At 44.2% G+C, this 27300-nt stretch overlaps 1 protein-coding gene across 19 annotated transcripts in view; it reads right to left on the bottom strand.

The window, feature by feature from the left end:
• CLASP2 (cytoplasmic linker associated protein 2) overlaps positions 1-27300 on the bottom strand; it is a 218126-nt gene that overhangs the window by 151715 nt on the left and 39111 nt on the right. For 18 of the 19 annotated variants that reach the window (XM_059728738.1, XM_059728722.1, XM_059728727.1 and 15 more), the window contains one exon: positions 17181-17248. In XM_059728738.1, coding sequence (XP_059584721.1) covers positions 17181-17248 — 68 coding nt within the window. Of the gene's footprint in view, positions 1-885; positions 1017-17180; positions 17249-27300 lie in introns of those variants that run through there. The other variant, XM_059728741.1, reaches the window with a different exon arrangement.

The following is a 27300-nucleotide window of genomic DNA, read 5'->3' as shown; positions in this document are numbered from 1 at the left end:
AAAAGCAAAACCAATTTGTCTACAATATAATACTGCTTGTGCAAAACTGCTGTTGTACTTATGAATAAAGTAAAAGTCCTCAATATTTACAAATTTTCTTATTTTAGCCTTATAACTAAACACATTTCTTTACAAAAATATAGTATTTAGGCTAAGTGGCTTAGTACATAAGCATTATTCTAAATTCAGTATCAGTTACTCATTTTTAAAAACAATCAGCACGTCAGTAGCATTTTTCATAAACCAGATAATAATACAAAAATGCACATGGGAAACACCAAACTAATAATTATTACAGTTATATAATATGCAAGAAGTCCATAGAAATTATTTTAAAATAATAAACTGAAAAAGAGTGATACCCTCCGTGCCTAAAAGAAACCCTTCAGTTACTTGCATCAACCTTGCATGATGGGACTCTGGCTGATACTAACCACATCAGGATAAGATGTCAACATGCCACACTGAAGACTTTCATGCACTTGACATGGTCAAACCTTGCTTTAAAAAACCCAAGAAACATTAAAAAAATCTGTCATTCCTCCAGGAGCTGTCTTCACATGATAAAGCATTCAGACACTTCCCTGTCATTTGCATACACATGACGTGTCCTCCTCAACCCGATTTCGCTCCCCACAAAAAACGATGACAGATTTTGATACTTTGTTTACAAGGTAAATAGCTATTCTCTGTTTTATTCGCTTCATAGAAGCTCAAGTAAATTGAAAAAGGCAAAGCTACATAAATAGCCTTTTCACAAAAAGCCCAGCTATACTGGTCCAAAAGATCTTGAAAACTAAAAGACTGTTTCAATTAACATGAGTATACATGAAACAGGACATACCAAGCCATAAAAAAAAAAAATCAAAAAAAAATCTTACTCACCATCTCCAACAGCCATCATACAATACAGATGCTGCTAAGAGCTTTCTGAATGAGCCAAGATATCAAATAACAGCAACTGAGTTATTATATGTATATGCCTGCGCCACACTCAATCCAGTGCAGCATGGAGACGGAGCACTGTGACCCAGTCAGATCTGCAGTTCTCTGCTGCAATAGCCAACAGCTGCTCCACCATTTCAAAATACAAGTCCTACCTCTTGCAGAAAAATCCCTTCAAACTAACATACCCAGTACCATTCCAGTTTAACTAGTCACAGTGCACATCTGATTAGACTGAGGTCTTTTTTTATCTCTTTTCTAGCAGTCATTTTTAGGTTTTTTGTTTAAATAAGCCTCCTGTAGCCAATTAACATTGTACTATTGGAGACTTTTAATGTAATCATCAAAACACAAGGCATGTGTTCAGTAATCACTTTTTGCCTCTATTCCGTAAAGATTTCTATGCAATCGGTGACAATCACATGAACTGATGGATTATCTGATTTGCATCTTTTAAAAGGGACTCTCATCCCTTTATAATTATCCCATAATATTTATAAACAAAACTACAAGAACAGCACAAATAGTAATATTCCAAATCTTCTCAATTAACCTCTTATTGGGTAGAAACATTTCTGGTTGTTGTAAACAAATCACGTCAAAGGCAGACTATCAAAGGCTTCTCTGTGTATACAATGCTGGGTCATATTTAACGAGGAATGCCGCTGGTGGAGACGGTGACACAACCTCAACCAACCATGCAGCTGCAAAAAGGCTGCAGTGTATCTTTTGTACAAGAGAAGCACAACAATTTTATTTTCCAGTTCCATCAAGAAGCACGCAAGAGCTTCCTAATACACAGGAAAGATTAAAAAAAGCATACAAAATCTACCTTTATACAAAAGGATTTAGCCATTTGTCTTTTAGCAAATGCCACTTGATGCTACTCCAACATAAAAAGAAACAGCAGACTTTTAGATAAAATCTGTACTTTGAAAAATGAAACAAGTATCATAATTATTTAATATTAAGATGCCTTTTCTACAATAAATGTTCTTATGACAGCTTTATGAGATATATACTCAGTGATGTGACTGAGATATCAAACCTTCATGAAACTAGCAAAAACTTTCCCCTGCTTTTCAGCCAGATAAGCAACAGATTGCTAACTCTTGGTGCACGTGTTACGTGACATCATCTTTACAAATTTATTATAAAAATGAACCATGATTCACACCTGTATATATTCTTACAATCGTATATGGCATATAAAGGAATAAAGAATAAAATACTGTAGCAGACGCATTAAATATTTTAAATTTTTTTTAAGTTACCTTCTCCAGAACTATGGTTCCCTACTGTGTGGCTGACAAACATAAAATGAGGAAAAAATGCTTAACTACAACATGCACTCAACTACAGAATCTCAACAAAGAATGTAAAGGCAGTGTTTTGCAGAACTTCACTAACATTACAATGCAAACTGAGGTCATAAGATATGAAGGTACTCAACACATCTGGAAAAATAAAATCTTGCCAGCCTCGACTGGCATGCAGAAAACTTATGCAGTCTAGTTATATCATGTATATGGTCACAAAAGCCACCAAACTTCCATATTTTCCAAATATTTCTATACAAATGTATTCTGTTTCACATTTGGGAGCTCTGGCAATATCAATGTCAATGCTGTTTCCATAGTAACTATACTTCAAACAGAGAAAACAGCATAGAAACAAACTTAAAGGAAAATAAGCAAAATAAAAGGCAAAACAGGTACCATCTTATATGAGATACCATAAAGTTTTTATTGCTACTTTTAAAATAGCTTATATTGCCTATGCATAGTTTTTCCATTTGTAATACAGCGGTCGCAGAAATGACACTAAAAACAAACAAAAAAAGCCAACTTTGCACACCACTTCATCCTATGACATATTTAAATATTCTAAAATAGACATTAAGCAGAGACATGCTATGAACTGGGAAAACTACACAGATTGTGCATCAACATATTAAATTACATTCCCATCAAACCATTACAACAACTGAGCAAGAAGAGAGATTTTTGTTTAAATTATTTTTATTTTAATCCTTCCTTCTCTAAACTTAAAGCAGAACAAATTTTGCAAGTCTGTTAAATGCTGTAAAAGAAATCATATTTTCAAATTCCAGCCAGCAAAACAAGTGCTCTAACAGCTCCGAGGCTGGCTGCTGTTCCTGTTTCCATAGAAATGGATACTTGTTTGCTGAATAATGGGGAGGTGCTTTAAAGTACCTTCTTCAGTTTACAGGAATACATTAATTTCCACAGGAAAAAAGAGCCCAAAATCTGGCATACAGTTAAGAGATAGCAGAAGCAGCATGGATTCCCACTATAACAAAACCAAAGCAAAACAAAACAAAAACCATATAGCATTATTCCAAATATGAAACAAGTCATGATTTCCAAAGCTGCATAGGAGCTAATTTAACCATTTTATACAATCTGAAGAAAAGATGTCCACTTCTAACAACCACCAAAAGCCACAATGCCAGCAGGCAGGGAAGAGGCTGCTGAGTGTCTGTAGTACTACTGAAACTCATAAGCAGAAAGCAAAAAAATTACCTGTATATCAAAGCTCAGTTGGAGATAAGTTACTAAATAAATGATGTATGGTGTATCACCTGCTCAATGTTAGAGAAAAGTGGAGTCAAGCCTCTTGAGCAAGCAAAAGAGATTATTACACCTGCCTTGGCAACCTTACTAGGCTAACCATGCACTTCCACCCTCCTTCCTTTCCTGAGCTTTTCAGACTTGACACCTCACTCCTACAACTGCTCCTTTCAGTTTCAGCAGATGCTTCCTCATCTACTCTAAATGATGATCAGACCCGTCCTAAAATGTAACAAGAATATAGTGAGCATCCTAGGATAACTGGGATGTGTCAAAACATTAAAATGGTTAAGAATCAAAGACACTATATACAACTTCCATTCAATATCTGAGCAACCAGGGTGTAGCTTCTTGGACAACTTTCACATTGACAAAAATAGAGTAAAATGGTAATTAAGTAATATGCAAGAGAAAGGAATGACTTCTAGCTGTGTGTCTGTTTCTGTTATCATGTGATTTCACAGGTCAAATAATAATTTATGTTTTCAGGAGAGATTTGGATTTGCATACCCTCGCATTTATCCCCTTGGTTAGCTGGAATTAGCAGACACATGACAATTAATAAAGGCCATTTTGGTTTCTATTTGGCCCTTACTCACTGGCAGCAGTGCAGCTGGGAAAAGACTCCCTGGATATTACAACAATAATAACAAGTGATAGGGGGAAGACAGGATAATATGAAGTGACTGAAGTCTGGTTAATCTCACTAGCATTCCAAGTGTCCAGTCACTGAGGAATGATTTACAGGCATCACTGAGTTTTGAGGTGAGATTAAAAAGCCTTTTGGATTTTTACATGGATCAACTCCATGTACAATTTTTAATCCTGTGGATATACTCTTTCACAACACTTTCAACAATGCTGCTTCAGTGCGAAGGCATGAAGCAGCAATGCTTATCAATTACATCTAACTTCCAAATTTACAGCATGGGGATTTTTTCAAAGCACAGGTTTTGAAGGTGTCAGTTCTTGAACATTCTTCTCTGCCCTGTTCATGCACCAGTGATCCAATGCCATGTAAATTACTAAGCTTAGCTCCAGTGTTGGTTTTTCAATAGAAGATGACTTTTTAGTAGTTGGTTCCCATGAGTGTTGCATCCATCAGACCTGAGAACATTCTCCTCATCTGTAACCTTAGTCAGCCGCAGTTTGTCACGTTCCTCAAGGATCTAATCCTCAACTTTCTCTTGTACAATCTCATAAAAATGGGGAAAGTTTGTTATTAAGGAGAACTAGCAGACCTACAGATTCCTGAGACCATACAGAAAGAAATAACAGAAGTTCAGATAAGGTAAGGCTGTGCTGGCCAAATCAGTGAAAAAGAAAGGTTCGTAATTCTGTACATAGTATCTCACTTGTTGCCACCAGTTGTCTCATATCAAGTGCTACTTCAGCTGTATCCAAGACTAACTTACAGTCCAAACCTGGTACTGCTGCAGGAGACCTAAGAAGCTGCAGTGTAGTTTTTGGGGAAGACAATGAACAGGAGTGAGAACTGCCCCTATCCAGCTCCCCTTTGGACCATCCAGAACACTCAAACTTTCTCTTCATTTTGTTTCTGGAACCTAGGAAACTCCCCAAACCAGGAAATGACAAAGCCTCAGAAGTTGCATTGCTAAGGTATCCACTACTTCCCCTGCTCTACCTGGAAGTTCAAGCTTAATTTTATCTTCATGGCCCTTTATAACTCTACCTCTCCCTATTTATCACCTTCCCACATCTTGACTACATCAACATCAGCCTTTATCTTCTATAAACAAAAAAAAGTGCTTTCTTCTACACTGCTTCTTACTAGGGGTGCACTGATAGAGATTTTTGGGGCCAATACCAATAACTGATATTTACGGAGGCATATCGGCTGATACCGATCCAATTTCTGATACAGCTGCCTCCAGCTGGTAAGTCCGGTGTGGTGGAAGGGGAAAGGGGAGGGAAGGGGTGTGGAGGGGGGGGCAGATCAACGTCCCCCACAGTGAGGGAGGGGTCAGGGGCAGGCACTGCCCAGGCAGGGCAGGGGGGTGGGTGCCAGAGCCACGGGTTGTGGGAGGGGACGGCGGCTCCCGCTGTTGCTTGCACCCTGGAAGAGGACAGGGTGGGTGGCAAATGTCCCCCAGATCTGCACAGGGTGGGGGCTGGGCTTGAAGCGGGCACTGGGAGGATGCTGCATCCACCCTAAATTTTGCCGCTGCTCCACTACCAGCACCACCAGCTGCAGCCCCGGCTCTTCCCAGCATGTGGGTGGAGGCAGGGCATTGAGCTCAGGCTGCACTCGACAGCTGGTGGTGGCGGTGCTGGGAGCAGAGCAGCGGCGAAATTTGGGGTGGATGCAGTATCCTCCCAGTGCTGCCAGCACCTGCTCCGAGCCCAGCCCCCGCCGAGAGGAGCCCTGAGCAACCCTGGCTGCAGCCCGCCCTGCCCCAGCAGATTTAAGGGACACATGCCCTCCCTGTGCCCTTTTGGGGTGCAAGCAGCGGCAGGAGCCACCTCCCCACCACAAGCCGCAGGTCTGCGCCCCCCACCCCGCCCGAGCAACGCCTGCCCCCTCCCTCTCCACAGAAGGCATTGATCTGAGCCCCTCCCTCCTCCTTCCCCTTCCACCACACCAGACTTATCAGCTGGAGGCAGCTCTCCATGCCCCTGGCTCTGCTTCTTGCTGCCTAAGTGACGAGCTGCAGCTGCATGCAGCACAGGCATTTATCAGCCAAATTATTGGCTCCATTGGGCCAATATCTGATATGGCCAGTTTTCTGTATATTGGTACCGATCCAATATCAGACTGATGTATTGGTGCACCACTACTTCTTACAAACAACTATCCTTAAAGCACGATACCTACTGGTAACCACACAATTCTGAGTAAATGCCCTTGCTCTGTAAGGAATGACTGAAATTTTTATAAATTAAAAAAGTTTAATTTTTCTGAATCATTCAGTTTTGCAAACAGCTAGCCCTCAGAACCATCTGTTCTCTTACTCAGACTCATCTTCTAATCCATAATATTTATATTTTATATTAATCTTAATGTATATCATACTAACTGAAATTAACTATGAATTATAATTCTATCTGTAGCCCTGGTTTAGATGTATATGGGTATACATGAGCACAGTTTGGATTCCGATCTTGAGAATATGAAAGACAGGATTAAAGAGTAGAATGCTAATGGAGTAACATTTTTTAGCAGAACTAGTTTGGAAAAACCAACTCTATTGTAATCAAGAAAAAGAAAAATCACCTGGTTTTGCTTGATAATTACTTTGACCACTGCTGAATACTGCTATGGTTAATAGACATGTATTGTTTTTCCAAGGAAAACTTTTCATAAACAGTTCAAGATGAACAACGAGAATTCTACTAAAAAATTCTGCGTGTGGTGGGTGAACATTTGCTTAGCTTTGCTTTAGAACTGTCCTATTTCATCACTATGCTCTAGCATACAATTGCTAAAGCCCAATCCATGCCCTCTACAGAGTACAAAGGGGTGTTGAAGGAAAGAAAAAAGTTTTCTCTAAGCTTTATCTTCAGGCTACAGAGGGTCACACTGTTGCATATAAGGCAGCCTTCTTGCCATCTCACTATTTCCATGCCCAGTGCAGTGCAGAAAAGCTTGGTCTGACCTAAAATAAACTAAACTGTATTGGGGAGATTTTGATTCCACATCACCAGAAGAGAAAGGGAATATTAATTCACACTCATACAGCATTGACCATTCAGAGAATCTCAAAATGATTTACCAACATGGGTAAGAACATAAGAACCAAAGAAGTGCCATACTGGGTCAGACCAATAGTTCATCTGGTATTCTGTCTCCAACAGTGTCAGTAATAGATGCTATAAAGGGAGATCATTGAACCAAATGTCTCTAGAGTGCTCTATCTCCTTATTCACTACCCTCCCTGGCATCCACCATTATTGGTTTAGAGACAGAAGTCAAAGGAAACATCTACAACCATTCTGCTCAACAGCCATTAAAAGGTAGATTACCCATGAATTTATCCAGTCCCTTTTTGAACCTGGCTATGCTATCTGCCTCCAGCACCTTCTGTGGCAATGAATTCCACAGGTTAACTACATGAAGTGTAAAAAAGTACTCTCGTTAGTTTTAAACTTGTCACCTACTAATTAAAGTGGACACCTCCTAGTTCTAGCACTCAGACTTGGCGAGCAACAGGTCCCTGTTCACTTGCTCCACGCCCTTCAGGATTTAATAGACCTCTATCATATCTCCCCTCACGCCCATATCCAAACTGAAGACTCCTAGCCTGGTATGGCAACTCCAGGGCCCTGATCTTTTTAACTGTTCTTATCTGTTCCTCTTCTAGTTCTATTACATCCTTTTTCGTATGTGGGAATTAAATCGACACTCAATATTTAAGATGCAGGTGAACCATGCTTTTGTAAAATGGCATGATATTCTTAGTTTTGTTTTCAATTACCTTCTTAAACAATACCCAACATTTTATTAGCTTTTTTGGTAAGCACTGTGCTCAGCTGTCATTTTTAGAGAACAATCTAGAGCATTTTGTATGTATAGTTGAAGTTATTCTTCCCCAGGTACATTACCTTGCACTTGCTGACCTTCCACCCCAGCCCCTGCCTGGCCCTATGCGGGTATGAGGACAGGCAGCCGCCACCCTGCTGTGCCCCTTCCCACCCTGCATTCCAGCCTGGTCTACTCCCTTTGGCCCAGCCCAACCCCCCTCGCCATGGCCTGGCCACGCTGCCCACCCCCCCGCCCTAGCTCTGCTGCCCCCAAGCCAACCCCAGTCCCCCTGGCCTTGTCCCCCACCCTCCACACCCACTTACTGGAGAAAAAAAAAAAAGCAGGGCTGGGCCTGTGTTAAGCTGCATCCAGAAGCAGGACAGTTTTAACTGTTAGGGTAGTAGTGAGACAGATACTCTTGAGCTACTGCACTCTCTGGGTCACCCTTAGGCAAGGCATTGCACCCATCAGCCTCCCTTACCAGGGTTACAGTTAAAGCCAATGGGGGTGCAAAACAGTGGACCATCTTATCTGGCAGATGCCTGTTGCAACTGGGACAATAATAGAGGAGACCTGCTCAAGTTAGCTGAACACTGCAACCGGCAACAAGAAGTGGCAACCTACTGCAGTATTTTGTCAAGCATAATCCATGGTCTTTCAAGAATTAAGAAAAAAAACCCCGAAAACAAACAAAAAACACAACAATGTGAAGGGGGTCCCTGACAGAAAAAGTGAGGATGCCTCACCTGGTATGGATAATCATGTGCAACAGGTGACTCCTGACTGTCAGCACGCGACTGTCCACACTCAGGAGAGCAGTCAATGTGACAACATGGAATGTGAGAACTCTACATCTGTGCTTGGACCAGTGCTTTTCAACATCTTTATCAATGATTTGGATGGAGGAGTGAAAAGCTTGCTGGCTAAGTTTGCGGACTACACCAGGTTATGGAGCAGTGTGGTCACACCAGATGATAGGTTGCATATACAGGCAGACCTGGACAGGCTTGAGAGTTGGGCAGACCGGAACCAGGTAAGTTTAACACTTCCAAGTGTAAGGTTCTCCATCTGGGGGCAAAAACCCCTCAACATACATATAGGCTTGGTGGTGACAGCTTGACTTGCACCACAGCCAAAAGGGACCTTGGGGCAGTGATTGACCATCATATGAATATGAGCCGTCAGTGCGAGGTAGTGGTCAGCACAGCAAACAACATGCTGGCATGCATCAACCAATGCATCTTGTGTAAAACTAAGGAAGTGATACTCTCGCTGTACTCAGCACTGGTGAGACCGCAGTTGGAGTACTGAATCCAGTTCTGGGCGCCACATTTCAATAAGGACATGGAAAAGCTTGAGAGGGTCCAGAAAAGAACCACCCGTATGATCAGGGACTTGCAAGGCAAGCCATATGAGGATAGGCTGAGGAACCTGGGCCTCTTTAGCCTAAAGAAGAGAAGGTTGAAAGGGCGCTTGATAGCAGTTTACTGCTATATCAGAGGAATGCACCAGGAGCTCAGAGAATAACTGTTCACGAGGGCAGTGCTTCTCAAAATGGTGGTCCGCGGACTGGTGCCGGTCTGCGAGCCTCCGGTTGCCAGTCCACAGCAAGTTGCCAGGAAACAAAGAAATATATTTTCAGAAGCATAACATTGATATGTTATAGCGCCACAGTCCGTACGTTCCAACACTCCAGGTGACGTCACGTCGTGCGAGGTGAGGAAAGAGAAAGAAACAGCCGGTCGCACATTTGTATAGCGCTGTTACACGCAGTTGCTGCCACCGGCTGAACCAAGCACCAGTCCCTGGCCCGCTCGAAAAAAAATTGCCGATCCACCACATCAGATAGTTTGAGAAGCACTGCACTAGAGCCCCCAGGGAAGACCAGGACCAATGGATACAAACTCCTGGAAGGCCACTTCAGGATTAATTCCAGGAAAAACTCCTTCACAGTCAGGGTGTCCAGACTGTGGAATAACCTCCCTCCAGAGGTGGTGCAGTCACCTACCCTGGAGGTTTTCAAGAAGAGACAAGACAGTCACCTCACTGGGGCCTAACCCCAGTTGTCCTCCTGCCTAGAAAGGGCAGGCTGGACCACATGATCTGCAAGGTCCCTTCCAGCCCCTAACAATCTATGAATCTATGAAAACTGGGACAGTGGTTAGTGTCAAGCATGAAATGAAGAGATTAAAGATCAATATTCTAGGTCTGTGTGAAGCATGCTGGAAAGAGCCTGGAATTATTGTTTCAGAAGACATGAAGATCATCTATTCAGGAGGTCAAATGAATGAAAGAGGAGTTGGGTGGATTTTAGATGAAGAAACCTTAAAACGATTGCATGGTTTTTGGGCAATATCCAGTACAGTGATGCTTGTGAAAATAAAGGCTAAACCTTTCAACATTGCAATAATACAAGTCAATGTACCAACAGCTAAAAGAGGGGAAGATGACACTGATAATTACAATGAAGACCTTGATAAATTAAAAAAGAAATGGAAACCTCAAGAAGCGGTCATAGCGATGGGAGATCTAAATGCAAAAGTTGGCTGTGAACAACTAGATAATACTGTTGGACCTTGTGGACTTGGAGAGAAAAATGAAAGAGGTGAGAGACAGATTCATTGGTGTGTTGCAAATGATCAAGTCATTATGAACACATGGTTGGAACACCACCTGAGAAGAAGGTATACATGAAAAAGTCCTGGAGATTACATTATAAACCAAACTGATTACATCACCGTCAAAAGAAGATTCAGAAATGCAGTTCAACAATTGAAAGCTTATCCAGGGGCTTGTAGCAGAATGCAATCTGTTTCTCCCCAAACTCTGCTATCAGGCTGATGACCAATCTGACAATTTGGTTACTATGGTCACTGCAGAGGGCAAACACCCCTGGCCCCATTGGCTTCAGGTAACCCCAAGTTGTAACCTGAGCTGGATACATTCTTGAGGGAGCGGGAAACCTGCTCCCTCTGCCTAAGTGACTGGCCTCACACACACTCCCTATTGTTCTAAGCAATATCATCATGACTGGGAGGGAGCTAGAGACCCAGCCAGTCTACCCAGCAACCAGCGATGCATTTCAAATTGGTTGGCTGGCAAACAACAACTGCTGGCCTTCATTGGATCAGGTAAATGAGGTCATAAGGTCTACATAAGTTAAAGACTACCCAGGAGGAGGGGGAGCAGCCATAATGAGGACTCTCAAAGGAATTCGCTATATTTTTTTTAAACTCATGATCAATGAACTGCTTGCCTCCAGAGGGAATCTCTGCCTGCCTCTGGATGATACTTGTGAGTACACTATTTGAGATCTAACTAGATATATATCTTGCAGTAACTCAGATGTGTGATCAAAGGCTACCATGTCAGTTTGCTCTAAGGTATTTCCTCTGATATTGCTCTACCCTGTACCCTATTCCAAACCTACTACTTGTAAACAATAAAGTTCTCCTCTGTACCTAGCGTGGGAGACTTATTGGGAGAGGGTCTAGATTATGCCTTGGGGTCCCCTTGGTTCAGCTGACTAAGGGAGACCACTATTTGTGCTTCAGACTGAGAGAAGCACCCCAAGTTCTTGCAGTAGGTCAAATACCCCTCAAGGACTACCAGACCTGTGTTTCCCAAGGGGCACAGGACCAAAATCAGTCCAGACCCTGGGTGGTGATGGTGTTACCCCCAGGCTTGCAGATGTTCTCCCAGAAGGGGTTCAGTCAGACATGAGGCACCCTCAAGGAGGCAACAGAAATGACGAAAGACCTTTTCTTGTATTTTATTGATTATACCTAGTGTTCAACATTTTCAGGTTTTATTAAAAAAAATCTGGGAATTTTTCAGGGTTTATCTTCCAAACATAAAATCTAGGTTGAAATCAGGATAAAAAGAAAAAAAAAGAAAAAAAAATCAGTTTAAATTGGGGAAAATAATAATACATTCCCGCAGCAGTGATAGAGGGACAAAGTAAGTCTGGGACTACAGAAGGGGCGGGGCACAGCCCGTTGGCCGCTCCCGGAGCTGCAGCAAGGAGCAAAGCAGAGGGAACTGTCAATGGGGGTGAGACAGGGAGGGACAGCTCTTGCTGCTACTTGCATCCTACGCTGGGGCTAGGGGGGCTGTGCCAGGTTCTTCCCAAGGGTGCATGCCCCTGGATCTGCATGTAGGATGAGAGCAGGCTGCTGCTGTAGGGTGAGGCTGGTGGCACCGAGCAGCAGCCTGCTCTCGTCTAGTGCGCAGATCCAGGGGCACGCGCCACCCAGGAAGAGCCTGGCGCAGCCCCCTAGCCTGCAGTCCTCCCGAAGTGTGCATAGCAGCAAGAGTTGCACCCTCCTGCCCCACATCCACTTACAGTTCCTTCCACAGCGGGGGGGGGGGGGGGGGGAAACAGGGTGAGACACAGCTTGTCCCTGCTCACCCCAGCCCCTGCTGCAGCAGTCCCAGGACCAGACAACACCACCTACCTGTACCACAGCATGGCACAACCCAGGGGCTGGGGGGAGTGGCGCGTGGCCAGATGGGGGGGGGGAGGGGGGAACGGGACTCAAGCCTGATCCAGACCCTGGTACCAGCACCAGTTCCTCCCTCCTCACCTAGGGTCAGAGCCGGGAGCCCCGCACCCCTGGGCAACAGCTCCAGCCCTGTGAGCCCATGAGGAGCAGCTGGGTGCAGCACCCGCTGCAAGGAGCAGGGCCAGACTCTCCTGCCTATCCCCCTGGCGGGACTCACAGCACCCAAGGCAGAGCTGCAGCCAGAGCTGCTGATGCGCAGCTGGGACCCGCCCACCCCAGGAGCGATTCCCACAGCCCCCCCCAAGGATTCCCACAGCCCCTCCCAACCCACCTGGGATCAGAGCTGGGAGCCCTGTGCCCCCAGGCAGTGGCTCCAGCCACCCTCTCCTGGCCCCCATGTGGCAGCTGCCAGCCTGTCCCTCACCGAAACCTGTGCCTCAGGTAGCCGGCACTTATAGTTTACTGGCACCTTCTAGCCATTCCCCATTTGTACCGGATAACAGGGATTTTACTGCACCCAGTAACATTGAGTGAACTGAAAAACATGTAAATTAGTAAAAACCAAATAACTTCAATTTAAAAAAAATAAAAATCAGATAATTTATTGGTGAAAATTGGAAAAAACTGAAAATGCGGAACACTAATTATACCAAAACTTTTGATAGAGTCAAGCATAAGGAGTTAATGAAAATACTGGAAGAAATGGATACTGAGAGTAAAAACCTGAGAATTTTAAGAAACCTCTATTGGGATCAAACTGCAGCAGAAAACAAACTGATTTCATCCAAATTGAGAGGAATAAGGCAAAGGCTGTGTTTTGTCACCTGACTTTTTCAACTTGAACTGTGAGAAAATACTGAGGCAGATTGAGGATTTATCAGGGCTGATCACTGGCAGACAGAATTTGAACAACTTGTGTTATGATGATGACTCAGTCTTAATAGCCGATTCAGAAAAGAAACTGCAAGGAATTTTAGATAAAACTGTTAGTGAGAGCGAGAAGAAGGGTTTAAGTATCAACTGTAGAAAAAAAGAATGCGTCGTAATTACAAAGAAAAAGATGGAAAACCCTATAAAATGTCAGGATTTGATTACAACAAAGACAAAAAATGAATACATGATGAAAACTGCATAAAACAATCATATTAAAAATCATTGATACAATATATATTAGTTGTATTGCTGAGTTTTACAAATGGTTTTCACTTAACATACAAAAGTGATTTGTTAATTAATAGAGTAAGGTTTCTGATCCTTCACTATTACAAAATACTATACACTGAAGATACAGCAGGGAATTTGTAGATGGAATTCACTATATAACAGACTGTTTCAGTGAAACGTACCAATGCCTAAAGTTCCAAAAAAACACCCCAAAAAACCACGCCCCACAAAAGAAACCCATATGGCAAATGTTCTTCTGTAGTGAAAAAATTAGAATCTTGTTTTGAAATTTAAACTCTAAAGATGGAGGTTTCTAACAACAGTAACTTTCAAAATGTTGTCACAATTATTTAAAACCACTAAATGAATTTTCATTTGAGAAAAATACGTAAATATATTTATTCATGTTTAATTACTAGGAAGAGACATACTCCAAAAGAAAGCCAAAAAATATTTATAAAAAGGAATTTCACATACAATACTAAAATATGTTGCAATATCCTAATTACAGTAGAATTACAGAGAGGTAGGGCTAAAAGAAACCTCACAAGATCATCTAGTCCAAGGCAGAATCATCCCTATCCAAACCAACCTATACAAATCCATTATCTAATCTCTTAACAAAACTACATAATCAACCCTGACATAACACAAGACATAACACTATAACCTGACACAGATAAAGCAGGGGGACCACCACAGCTAACATCCTACTGCAAAGCTTGTTAGTATATGCTCAAGAGATCCTAGGAAATGGGTCACACCCCTGCTACAAAGCAAGGCAACCGCCCCCCCCCCCCCCCCCCCCGCCCACACTCTGTACCAATCTGACTATATAATAAAATTCCTTCCTGACTCCAGATCTGGTTATGTCTGGCCCTGAGCAGAGGGTCAAAAACACTTTAGCCAGGAGTCTCTGTGTTTTAAATTCCAGTGGAAGCAACAGCACACCCCAGTTAAAGTCCTTAGCCTTGGCTGTAGCTAGTAACCAATGCCTCTGAGGAAGGTTTAAAAACACACTGACATATAGAAGAAGGGTGGGGGGAGGGGTGCACAAATCAGGAAAGCCCAGAAGCATGGAAAACAGCCACAGGAGAATATAGGCATAGCTATGCCTAGACCAAGGGTGCTCAACCTCTGGCCACAGAGCCATTGCATCTAGTCCATGGAGTTTCCCATGGATCAGGAAATCTGGCAGTGGGGGAATTGTGACCAATAATATGGCCATAGACCTCCCTGACCAATTCAAAACCCCCAAGTCCTACTTGGTGGACTGGGCTGGGCTGCGACCCTTTCCCCTGTGGGGCCAGGCCACATCCCCCCTACACTTCTGGATCAGGACTGGGCCATGCTTCCTTCCCTCCAAATGGGGCCTGATTGGGGCCAGGCCATGCCTCTTTCCCCCACAGGGCTGGGTTATCCCCCTTCCCTTCACAGGGGGAAGTCAAGCTCCTTTAACCTGCAGGGCTGCAGTAGGGGAGGCCTGGCCCCCACCCTCCTCCAAATGGCCAGATTTTCCATGCTGTGCCTGCCTGGGGACTGGATCAGGAACACTGGCTGGATCTGCCCAGTGGACAGACTAGGCACTACCAACCTGGCCCACCAGGCAAAAAGATTGAGAGAACAGCTTGCCTAGATCCATCCCTGACCAATCTGTACAACCTATTCTTGAACACTGCCAGTGATGGGGAGTCCACAGCTTCTTTAGCCAGTCTATTCCACTGCCCCACTATTCCAATAGTGAAGAAAAATTTTCCTGCTATCCAATCTAAACTTACTTTGTTGCAACTTCAAGACTGCAGAAAAAATTTTGAAGTTTTAGAAGATATTTTGAAGACCAACTACCATATTTACTTGAATCCCAAGACAAGGTCCCCCCACAATCAGCATGGGAGGGAAGGCCTGCCATCCTACATTCACATAAAAGAAAGGCAGTATATTTAATGTAGCTATCTTTGAACTGCTGTTAAAAGCAGCATGTGCTCATCAATGGAAACCAACTATGAAGCTGATTAAAATATAGCCAGCACTGAGCATGACTATAAAACACACAGGTCATATTGTGCAAACATGCTGATTAGAACCTGCCACAAAGATAAGTCAGTGTAACTCATCTGAATAAAATGTATGGTAGAGCACAATCCCTCTCAGCATTAACTCTTTGTCAAGTCATGGTGAGCCACTACACTGGCTCATGCCCCATTTTTACTTCCTTGTCACTCCCACAGCTAAGCTGCGTCTTTCTTCCCCATTTCCAACGAATCCTGCTTCTCTACCAGCCTTAAATGCTAGGCAAACATCACCAAACAGGGCCCCAAACAGTTCACCCAGAATCCCTCTGTTACCCCCCTCTCTCAGCCTGTTGCAAACTGTTAGTCTGGCCCTGGCCTCCATGAGGTGAAGCCAGACCGAGATGCCCTATGCCTCAACTGCATGTAAATTTTTGGAGGATCCCAGGACTCATGACAAGAACACCTTGTTCCAGTCATGAGTGGGTGGGGGGTAATTAGCAAATAGATCCTTTGTGGGGGTGTCTGGAGTACAGACATATACTGAGCAATGCTGAGCCATGGGTTCACATGGCTTAAAATGCTGTCAACAATGCTGGGGCCCATCCCAATGAACTATATGGTAAATAATGAGCCTTTTGACTTTGGACTAATATCACGCATAGTTTGTATTATGTAAGTAGATGGCCACGTGTTACTTACGTGTATGTTTACAGAGTACCTATGCTAAAACTTGCAGCAGTTTAAAGAAATGGTACCATGCATCAATTCTGGATGAACAAAGTATATGTGTACTATATGCAAATTGCTACAACTATATTTATTTCAAGGTCAGTTTTTTTCAAATTTGCTCCTCACTTCCATGTGTTCAGGGAAAGCAAGGTCTGACAGTAATGGGGGGGGGAGGGGAGGGGAGGGGAGGAGGAGAAGGTGATACAGGGGAAAGAAGTTGGGGGGGGGGGAGGGGGCAAAGGGGCTACCTGACCCTTCAGATTTTCCCTGCTGTAGCAGTGGGAGGGAGACAAATTCAAGACAAAGCTCTGCTAATTAGATGCTATACCTGGAAAATGTTAACAATTTTATAAATTGTCCATATACAGAATCTAATTATTGGGGGAGTTGTCTTATAATTGAGTAAATATGATATGGAACTGCAACAGTTTGCGCGCTGGTACAGTGAAGCAAATTGCTTAAAGAAAGTACAACTGCCATCATTACAAGACATTTTGGGTATGGAAATATGTCAAAATAGTGCAGCAATCAGGCATACTAATTTCAAAAGACAAGAAAACAATGTTTATAGCAACATATCAACATCAAAACTTAATATTATAGCACAAAAACATTTCTAGAGTAGTCAATCCAAGCCTCACTTTGGAAATGCCAGTAATTCCACCAAGTAAATAAAAATTAAATACAATTTAAATGAGATTTAGTCACCTTCCATTTTTAATAACAATATATATTCTTGCTTACTCACCACTGGTACTAATCATCATATTTCCAGAGTTCCTCACTTCATCAAATTTTGCAAAGATCACTTGTAACCTAGAAATAAAGGACAAAAGTTATTTTCTGTTATGTGAAGCTTAGGTGTTGTTTTTCCAGCTCCCTCCAGTTAAAATAAAATTGAAATCAAAACTAATTCCAACTATGCTACGATAATGAAGATGAAAGATGGAAGACAAATTATTTTTCTGGCAATCAAAATTTTTTTCTGCAAACAAGCAATTTCTCATTTTGAAGTTAAATTTATTCAAATACATTAAAAATTCAATCCACTTAGTAAAGATCCACACAGGCAGCCAGCAAACAGGGACTGCAAATAGGGTAAGCAGTTTGCAGGCAGCTGCTAGGGGCAAGAGGAGGAAAGAGGAGAGAAACCAGGAACCAAATCCTGCCGAGGAAAGGTAAGTGATCCAGCTGCCTGTGCCTTTGGTTTCCTGAGTGTTTTTTGGTGGGCTGCATGCGTTTGAGGCATGTGCTCTGAGAAGCTGAGAGTGATTGCTGTCTGGACCTGCCAAAAGCCCTAATGAGGGGGCAGAGCCAGCTGAGCCCCAGCAGGGCATAAAAGGAGTCCCTGGTAACCTGGGGAGACTGCAAACAAGGTAACCACTTTGCAGGCAGCTTGCAGGCCAATTCCTAGGCCAGTTCATATGTGTTTGGGGTGTGTGCTCTGAGAAGCTGGAAATGATTGCCAACTGAGTAGTGGGGACACTGGTGGGGACCCATTGTACCCCATGGCTTCCTGCCTTGGACCCAGATGGTGCTTATTCCCATTGCATCAATGAGGCTTCCTCCCAGAAGGAACCTACGGGGTTCCATCTTCCACCCAGACAGAGCCCCTGGCTCTGGGCTACGGAGGCTGCCTGGCATGGCTGCCAGCAACTGGGAATGGGAGCAAGGTCACCCTAGCCCATGAGGTCTGCTGCTTCCCAGGGGCCTGTATCTGGGACATGGCAGAAAGGATTCCTAAACTCATCTGGCCCTCTGATCACTACCCCATGCTCCTCATCCATATGGGCACAAATGACTCATCTTGGAGCAATCCTGGCTAGGTCATGAGTGACTACAGGGCTCTGGGGGCTAGGCTTATGGGGCTGGAGGCACAGGTAGTTTTCTCCTCCATCTTCCTGGTTGCGGGCCTAGGAAAGATGGATGCATCCAAGAGGTGTACCAAAGGCTCCAGCAATGGTGCTACCAAGAAGGTTTCAGCTTCCCTGACCACAGCACATACTTCAGAGACAGAGGTCTTCTGGGAAGGGATGCAAACCACATCATGCCAAAGGGGAAGGCTCTTTTCTTGGCTAGGATGGCAGACTTCCTGGATAAGACTTTAAACTGAGATTGCCAGGGAGGGGAGGGGCCAACAACCAACCAACCGTTACAAAAAGAGATACCAGGGAGGACACCACAGCACAAGCCGAGGGAATGGAGCTCCCTCAAGGTAACAGGAAACCGAGGACCTCCAGCAGAGGGCTCAAATGCCTGTACACAAATGCCAGGAGCACGAGGAACAAACAGGAGGAAATGGCCCTTCCGCTTTCCAGCCGCGACTACAATATCATAGGGATAACAGAGACCTTATGAGACTCTACCCATGATTGGACTGCAGCTATAGAGGGCTAGACCCTGCATAGGAGGAATCACATAGGGAAAATGGTGAAGGTGTAGCTCTATATGGAAAAGAAGCCATACACTTCCTTGGAAGCTAAAATTGGTACCAAGGAAGGGAGACTTGAGACCCTCTGGGTCAAGATGGGAGGGGGGGGGGGGGGGAATGTGATGAAAAGGACCTTACTGTAGGAATGTATTACAGACTTCTGAATCAAGATGAGTTAATAGATCTGGAATTGTCCACAGAACTGGAAGAGACTTTAAGAGAATGGGATATGGTCATCATGGGTGACCAACTACTCAGACATCTCCTGGGAAGAGCACTTGGCCAGATCTGACCAGTCACATAGATTCCTGACTTGTAACACCGAGGTCTACCCATCTCAGGAAGTATACAGGCTGACCAGAAGAAGTGCCCTCCTAGATTTTCTTTTGGCCGAGGGGGACAACTTAGTGAGTGATCTGATGATAGAGGGTAACCTAGGCAACAGTGACCATAACACTATCACTTTCACTGTCTGTTGTAGAGCTAGGAAATCTGTCAGTAAGGTACAAATTCTTGACTTTAAAAAAGCTGAATTCAATAAGCTAAGGACTTTAGTGAGTAATGCCCTATGGGATCATGGACCTCAGGGAAAGCGCATGGATGAAGAGTGGTCATTCTTCAAAGAGATGATCCTCGGTGCACATAAGTCGTCCATACGTATACGCAAACAAGGTGGCACAGGGGCCGGGAGGCCATCTTGGCTCAATAGAGAAGCTGCACATTTTCTGAAAAAAGAAAGGAAGGCTTACCAATGATGGAAGCTAGGAATAGGCCCCAAGGAGAACTACATAAGATTGGCCTACACCTGTAGGGGACAGATTACAAATGCAAAGTCGGTGACCAAATTCAGGTTAGCAATCGAAATCAAGACCAGTAAGTTCTTCTACAGGTAAGTAGGTAACAGGAGGAAAACCAGGGGAAGCGTGGGATCCCTGCTCAATGCATCTGGACATCTGATCACTGACACCAAGGAGAAAACAACTCCTGAACAAGTGCTTTGCATCTGTATTCCACCAGTCTAAGAGTGATAGCCTGCCGAATGCAAATATGACATACAATAGTCACAGTAGAAATGATCACTTACCAACAGTCAATGTAGAGCTGGTGAAACAACAGCTAGAGAGACTGGATATCTGTAAGTCAGCAGGAACGGATGAACTCGATCCAAGAGTGCTGAAGAAATTAGCCCAAGTCATTGCAGGACTGCTGGTGAACCTCTGAGAACTTGTGGTATTCAAGAGAGGTCCCAGAAGACTGGAGGAGGGCCAACGTTGTGCCCATCTTCAAGAAGGGGAGGAGAGAGACCCAGGGAACTACAGGCCAAATCAGCCTGACCTCAATCCCAGGAAAAAATCCATGAAAACTCTCTCAAGGAGTCCATAGACAATAAGCAAGCTAGTAGAAGGCAAAACTCTGAATGATCCAGCATGGTTTTGTTGCAGGCAGGTCATGTCTAACTAACCCCATCTCTTTCTATGACCAGATTACTTATCACCTAGATAAGGGAGATGAGGTTGATGTCATTTACTTGGACTCTGACTTGGTATCCCACGAGGCTCAAGGTAAAACTAGGGAACTATGGGCTCAAACAATTCAACAGTCAGATGGGTGTGAAACTGGTTGCAAGGTCAGACCAAGAGAGTACTAATAGACTGATCTGTGTTCGCCTAGTGGAAGGTAGCCAGTGGGGTCCCCCAGGGTTTGGTACTTGGACCACCGCTTTTCAACAACTTCATCAATGATCTGGACGTGGGGCGGAAAAGCACACTGGCAAAGTTGGCCGATGACACTAAGCTGTGGGGAAGCGCGGCCACACCTCAGGGTAGGCTGATGATCCAGGCAGACCTAGACATATTAGATGGGCAAACCAGAACCAGATGCTGTTCAACACTGAGAAGTGTAAAGTGCTCCATCTGGGGAAAAAATACGCAACAAACTTACAGGCTTGGGGGCACCACGTCTGAAAGGCACCTGGGGGTCATAACTGACCATAAAATGAATGTGAGCCACCAGTGTGATGTTACAATTAGCAGCGCAAACAAAACACTGGCATGCATCAACCAATGCATCTCAAGCAAAACTAAGGAAGTTATTCTCCTGCTCTACTCAGCATTTGTGAGGCCTCAGCTGGAGTACTGCGTGCAGTTCTGGGCGCCACACTTCAAGAAGGATGTGGAGAAGCTTGCGTGAATCCAGAGCAGAGCCACTCATATGTTTAGAAGCCTGAAGAGCAAGCCATACAAGGAAAGGCAGACAGATATATGGGACTGTTCAGCTTAGAAAAGAGAAGACTTTGAGGGGGCTTTGGTGGCAGCTTACAAATGTATCAGTGGACAGCATCGGGGCAGGCGAACAACTATTCACTGAAGTGCCCCAGGGGAAAACCAGGAGCAACAGTCGAACTCTTAAAAGGTGGTTTCACACTTGATAAAAGGAAAAACTTATTTATGGTTCAGTGACCAGACTCTGGAATAGACTCCCAGCAGGGGTGGTGCAGGCACCTACCCTGGAGATCTTCAAAAGGAGACTGGATGCATACCTTGGCTAGGGTTATTTGACCCCAGAAGTATTTCCTGTCTAGAGCAGGGGGGCTGGACCCAATGATCTCATGAGGTCCTTTCCAGCCCTAAACTTCTGTGAATAAAATACCGTATCTTAAATAACTTAATTTAAAATAGTCTAGCACTTATCTTAATGGCATACAGGCTTAACATAACCCTGTTAGCCTAGTTATATAAAGCTCTAAACAGTCATGATTTGAGTACCATATATAGTAGAACAATTAAAGATAACATTAAACTAGTCCAGAGCCAATTACTATATCTGTCAAAATTTCATTATTTTGTCAATAAAGGTACTCTGAAAACTATCTTTCTTTTCCAGTAGAAAAGAAGACAATCGTTTCATTTTTTCGTTTCATTTTTTAAATATACAAAACATTTGAGGGATGTTTAACTGTGAAGAAACTATATTCTGTTATCTTGGTGAAGTTAGTGGTACGTAACAGAGAAAGCTTGAGATTTTTGTTTGTTTTTTGGCAACATTGGCAGCGTTCTTTTCCAACTTATCGCCATAATGTATTATTTGTCCTCTAAAACAGGGACATTTTGCAGTGGGGGCCACTTTTAACTCCTAACGTGGGTTCCCTTCCAACTCAACCCGTGCTACAGCTGCTAGAAACAGTAACAGTCATGGCCACCCCTTCACTGCTGATGCCATTTCCCCAAGTAATCACATCCCCCCAGCTACCAGAACACTGCAGAAAGCCCAGAGCTCCGGGGGACGGAGAAGATGGCTCTGCAGGCCAGATCCAGATGGCAAACCACAGGTTGCTGAACCCTGCTCTAAAACTGACTAAACCCCAACTAAGTTAGATGTTTGTGAATTGGAAGGGGATACGTTGACCTAGCTTGGGACACAGATGCAAAGATCTATGCCTCAAACCAAAAACGATGGCTTAAGGAGAAATCTGTTTCCACGACAAAGGTAACTGCCAAAGGCTCTGAGATCTTCTTTGTCAGTTCCTTTAGGACCCTGGAGAAAGTTAATCTGGTCCTGCTGACTTGAATTCATTCAGATGCTCAAAAAGTTCTCTGTCCATCTCTTATTATCATCTCATGCAACCTGCCCCGCTCCTTATCCAGATAATCCCTATTAGATGACTGGCTGCAGCTTAATTTTTTTGTGAAGACTGAGGAGAAGTAGCAATTGAATAGCTCTGCCTCCTTTGTATTTTATGTTAGAAGCTCTCCCTGGCTTAACAACAGACCCAACGCTTCCTTGGTCCTTCTTTTCTGGCCAGCATACCTACAGAGCCTCTTCTTGTTGTCCTTACCCTCCTTTGCAGGTGCAGATTGCTCTGTATCTTTGCCTTTCAAATGTCATCCCTGCAGGTTGTGATTATTTCCTTGGTGACCTGCCATTTGCCCAGTGCCTGTATGCTTTCCTTTTGTATTTTAGAAGCATCTTATACAGCCACACTGGTTTCTTGCCATTCTTGTGCTCCCATCATATTGGGACAGTTTCTTGTTGTGCTTCCAATACTGTGCCCTTGGAAGCTCCCAGTCCTCTTGGGATTTAGCATCCTAGTTTTGCTGACTCCAGGCTTTCCATCTCAGGATCTAGAATTCTATCATATCATGATAGCTTCCTCTTAAATTACCCATTGCCTTCATATCCTCCACCTATTATTCCCTGCTGATCAGGAAAAGATACAAGATACATGATCCCCTAGTAGTATCCTTCATTTTCTGGAGCAGAAAGTTGTTCTCCACAAGTTAGGTACTGGCTTGACATTTTATGTTTGGCTGCACTGTTCTTCCAGCAGATGTCTGGAAAACTGAAGTCCCCCATCAGTTCCATCCCACAGCGTTTGGATAGATTTATTACCTGCTTGAAGAATGCCTCATCTACCTTCTCTTCCTGATTAGTTGGCCTGTAATAAATCCCCTACTATTTTATTTAGGAGTGCACAGATAGAGATTTTGGGGCCAATACCAGTAGCCGATTTTTAAGGAGGCATATCAGCTAATACCAATCCAATTTCCAATACAGTTGTGTTCAGCTGGTAAGTCTGTTGTGGTGGAAGGGGAGGGGGGAGGCAAGGGGCAAGGGCAGGTCAATGCCCCCCACAGGCAGGGGCAGGCGCTGCCCAGCCAGGGTGGGGTGGGGAGCAGAATGGAGCCGTGTAGCTTGTTCAGGGGGGGAGGGGGGGAAGGGAGGCAGCTCCCACTGCTGCACGCACTCTGGGAGGGCACAGGGCAGGGGCGTGTGCCCCCGGATCTGTGAGAAGAGGGGAGGGTGGGCTGCAGCTGCAGGCTGGAGCCCGGGCTGTGCCAGGCTTTTCTCAGTGGGGGCTAGGCTCGGGGTGGGGGCTATGGAGGGGACTGCAGGCACCCCAGATTTTGCCACAGCCCCGCTCCCAGCGCTGACACCTGCCCAGTGCAGCCCCGGCTCTTCCTGGCGCGTAGGTGGAAGTGGGGCGTTGAGCCAGAGCTGTGTCAGGTGGGCATCAGCGTTGGGAGCAGGGCTACAGCAAAATTTGGGGTGGCTGCATCCCCTTCCACAGCCCCCGCCAAGAAGAGCCTGGTGCAATCCCGGCTCCAGCCCACCCTCCCCAGATCCGGGGGTACATGCCCCCCAACCCTGTGCCCTCCCGTGGTACATGCAACAGCAGAAGCCACCCCCCCAGACAAGCTGCAGTTCCATCCTGCACTGCACCATGCCCCAACTGGGCAGCACCTGTGCCTGCCCTCTCCCTCACCGCAGAGAACGTTGATCTGCCCCCCCCCACGCCCTCTCCCTTCCCCCTGCCCTTCCACCTCAACGGACCTGCCAGCTGCACGCAGCTCTCCATGCTTCCAGGCTCTGCTTCTCCCTGCCTGAGTACTGCACTGCAGCCAATTTTCTTTATATCGGTACCAATCCAATGTATCAGTGCACCTTTAATTATACTGGTGCCACATGTTTCACCTTGATCTTTACCCATATGCATTCTGGTTTGCCATCTTCCTCCTCCTGGATCAATGAACGAGAGTGTGCATTTTTGACACACAAGACAACATTGCCACATTTTTTCCACAATTCTGTCTTTCCAAAACAAATTGTAACCCTAAATGTTGAAATTTCAGTCGTAAAAGCTGTCCTACCAGGTCTCAGTGATGTGAATTATATCATAGTTCTTTTTCACAGGTTGCAGCTTCCAGCTCATCTTGTTTATTTTCCATACTTCTCACATGTGTGTACATGCATTCAGCTGTATTTAGCATTCTGACCTCCTCACTTCCCTTTTGTTGGAGTCCTGTAGCTCAAATGTGTATAGCTTGCTCAGAAATGACAGACAACAGAGGAAAGGGAGGTAACACTTACTTCAGTAGTCCCATTTTCCTCAGTAGTTCTGCTTTTCTCTAACTGCCAGGGTACTCATTTAAACTACTCACTAATAGATAAAATAAAGGACATTTTTAAAAAGACACATAGTGGAAAGATTCCTGCATCAGCAGTGTATTCAGAATAACCCAATGTTAATATGAGCAAAAAAAGTAAATTCTCCTTTCCGAGCGGGATAATTATTGACTTTAGAGTTAATTAAGAATTCACTGTTCCAGGTATACCCACAGTAATCTGAAGCATCAAGTCGTGGTCTGAATTCTAGACCATGATGTGCTGCTCACATTAAGACCTTTTATATTCAGATTAATTCTTTTCAGGAGTTCTCTGCTTTGATCCTGAAGGGAATAATCTCTGTCCTTGGTGCCCAGCCAGCCACCAGCTGCACTGTTAGGTTCAGTGATCTTGGGTTTGAAAGAAACTTCTGTCCATCATGGTCTGAGATCAGGTGAGAGAACAGAGCTAGATAAGAGGCTGGTTGGATATTTGTAATAATTCTGTCAGCCAGTACAAAACTACAAGAATGATCAGAGATTCACCTTTGATTCTGGAAATCTCCCTAGGAAATAAGGGACACTGGCAGAAATCGACAAGGGTCCTGGCACTTTACGTTGACATTGATTTTAAAATGGCACCCCAACACAGAATATCAGCTCAAGAACAATTTGCAAAATGAGCACTTGTGAGTACAGACTGCTTCTCCTCAGGGAGTCATTCAGCTTGCTGCTGACACCTTGAGATGAAGACCTACTAGGATCGCTTTCATGTTGGACACACCATATCAAGAGTTTAAGGGTTACCAAGCAGGAGGGAAACGAATGTGTGCTTTCTCACCCGTTTACAAAGTGTACTGAGAACATGTTCTCTGTTAAGATCCACACTGTGAGGTTTTAAATACCATATAGGCTAGGGTAACAGCTCTGAGCTCCAGAACACTGATGCAAAGTCCCTGTTGTCTGGGGTAGTGGCTCTCAACCTTTTTTTTTTTTCTTTTTTTAACCAGGACCCATTTATAAATAATCGATGACCAGTCCTGACCCTGTGCCCCCCACTCCCAACTCTCTACCCCGAGTCTCCCAAGCAGCCCCTCAGGGGCTGGAACTATGCCAGCCTCCAAGAGAAAAGTCACCATTTTCTCACATTTTTCTCCTTTAAAGGAGAATTCATTTTTAAAGTCTGTTGATCCAATTTTCAAATTTGTTCATGACCCCTCCATATATTTTTGTGACCCATGGGTTGAAAAACACTGGTCTGGGGTGCCAAATTCTTTGAATTTAAGTGATCCAAGCGAGTTCTCCAACCTGTACTTGACACATCTATATTTAACATCTTTGTTGGGGAGAAGGTAGGGAATGACATCTCCTCCTCCCCTCAAACAACTTTTTTCTGGATTCTTTCCCAGCTCAGTGTAGTAGCAATGTGAGATACAGTCATAATCTTCATCTGGTACTCTGGTTTGAAACAGATCTGCATGCACACAAATACGATGGAACAAGTTGCCAGGTGACTGTAGACAATTTTAAAACCCAACTACAGTAGAAGCCAGATACTTCCCAGGGTTACGTTCCCTGCAAAGGGAAGGGTTTGCAAACTAACCAGGCAAACAGCTGTGCAGAACTGCTTGATATGCTTCAGCTTTTTGCTTCTTGATCAGCTGTGAGAAACTGAAGATGAGCATCAGCTGATTGGACAAGGAAAAGCCAAAACAAACAGCTGAGTAGCTCATTCTTAATCAGCAACCTGCTGTGAATTAAGCAAGTTGTGAGCCATCCCTATAAAAGCTATCTGGGTTCTGCTGCCTCACTCAGCCTAAGAAGCTGCTATGTCCCAGAGCAATGAAAATTAATTCTATGGATACACAGAAAATCTTCTGCCACATGGAGTTTTACATACTGTAACAAATTCAATTGGCAAGCACAGAATGGAAAGCTTGCACTATTCTTGACCTCAAACAAAATAAATAGAGTATCCAATTTCAGTACTCCCAAATTTATTGAAGTAATACTCACAGGGCCCAATACTAAAGACTGCCAAATTCCTTTTGGCAGAAACTTCACCAGAGGAAAGGAAAACGGTATTGAATTGATACTGATTCTTACAAAAGGGAATTTGCGTTACAAAGAAACATACTTTAATAGAGAAAGGCAAGAGAGAAGTTGAAGAACCATTTAAGGAAACACTGCAACATTTTTCATCTTGCTTTAGTAGTACTGACTGCTTCAGTTCTTGTACTAGTCAAAAGAGGTGTTTCCTTAAAACATGCCCACATGCTGCTGCATACCTTTGTTAAGAGTGAAGACCAGAGCTGTCAGCAGAAACTTCTGATTTGTTAATGAGCACATACTTATTTCAATTAAATTTTTGTTAGGAAAGATTTCTTGGCAAGACATCAAGAGCAGCCTCCCTCCCCCAAATCACAGCCAATCTTCTCAAAGCAAAAAGTCTGAAAGAAGCAGAGTACAGACTCAACTGACACAGCAGTGGTGAGTTCTCTGTGTTCTTCCCCCCTCATCCTCTGGCCCCATAAGGCTGTTGTTTGCTACAGGTC

This window comes from Alligator mississippiensis, chromosome 5 (genome assembly GCF_030867095.1).
Source record: "Alligator mississippiensis isolate rAllMis1 chromosome 5, rAllMis1, whole genome shotgun sequence".
Taxonomy (NCBI): Eukaryota; Metazoa; Chordata; order Crocodylia; family Alligatoridae; genus Alligator; species Alligator mississippiensis.
Note: the sequence above shows the minus strand (reverse complement) of the source record. Positions and strands in the feature narration are given on the sequence as shown.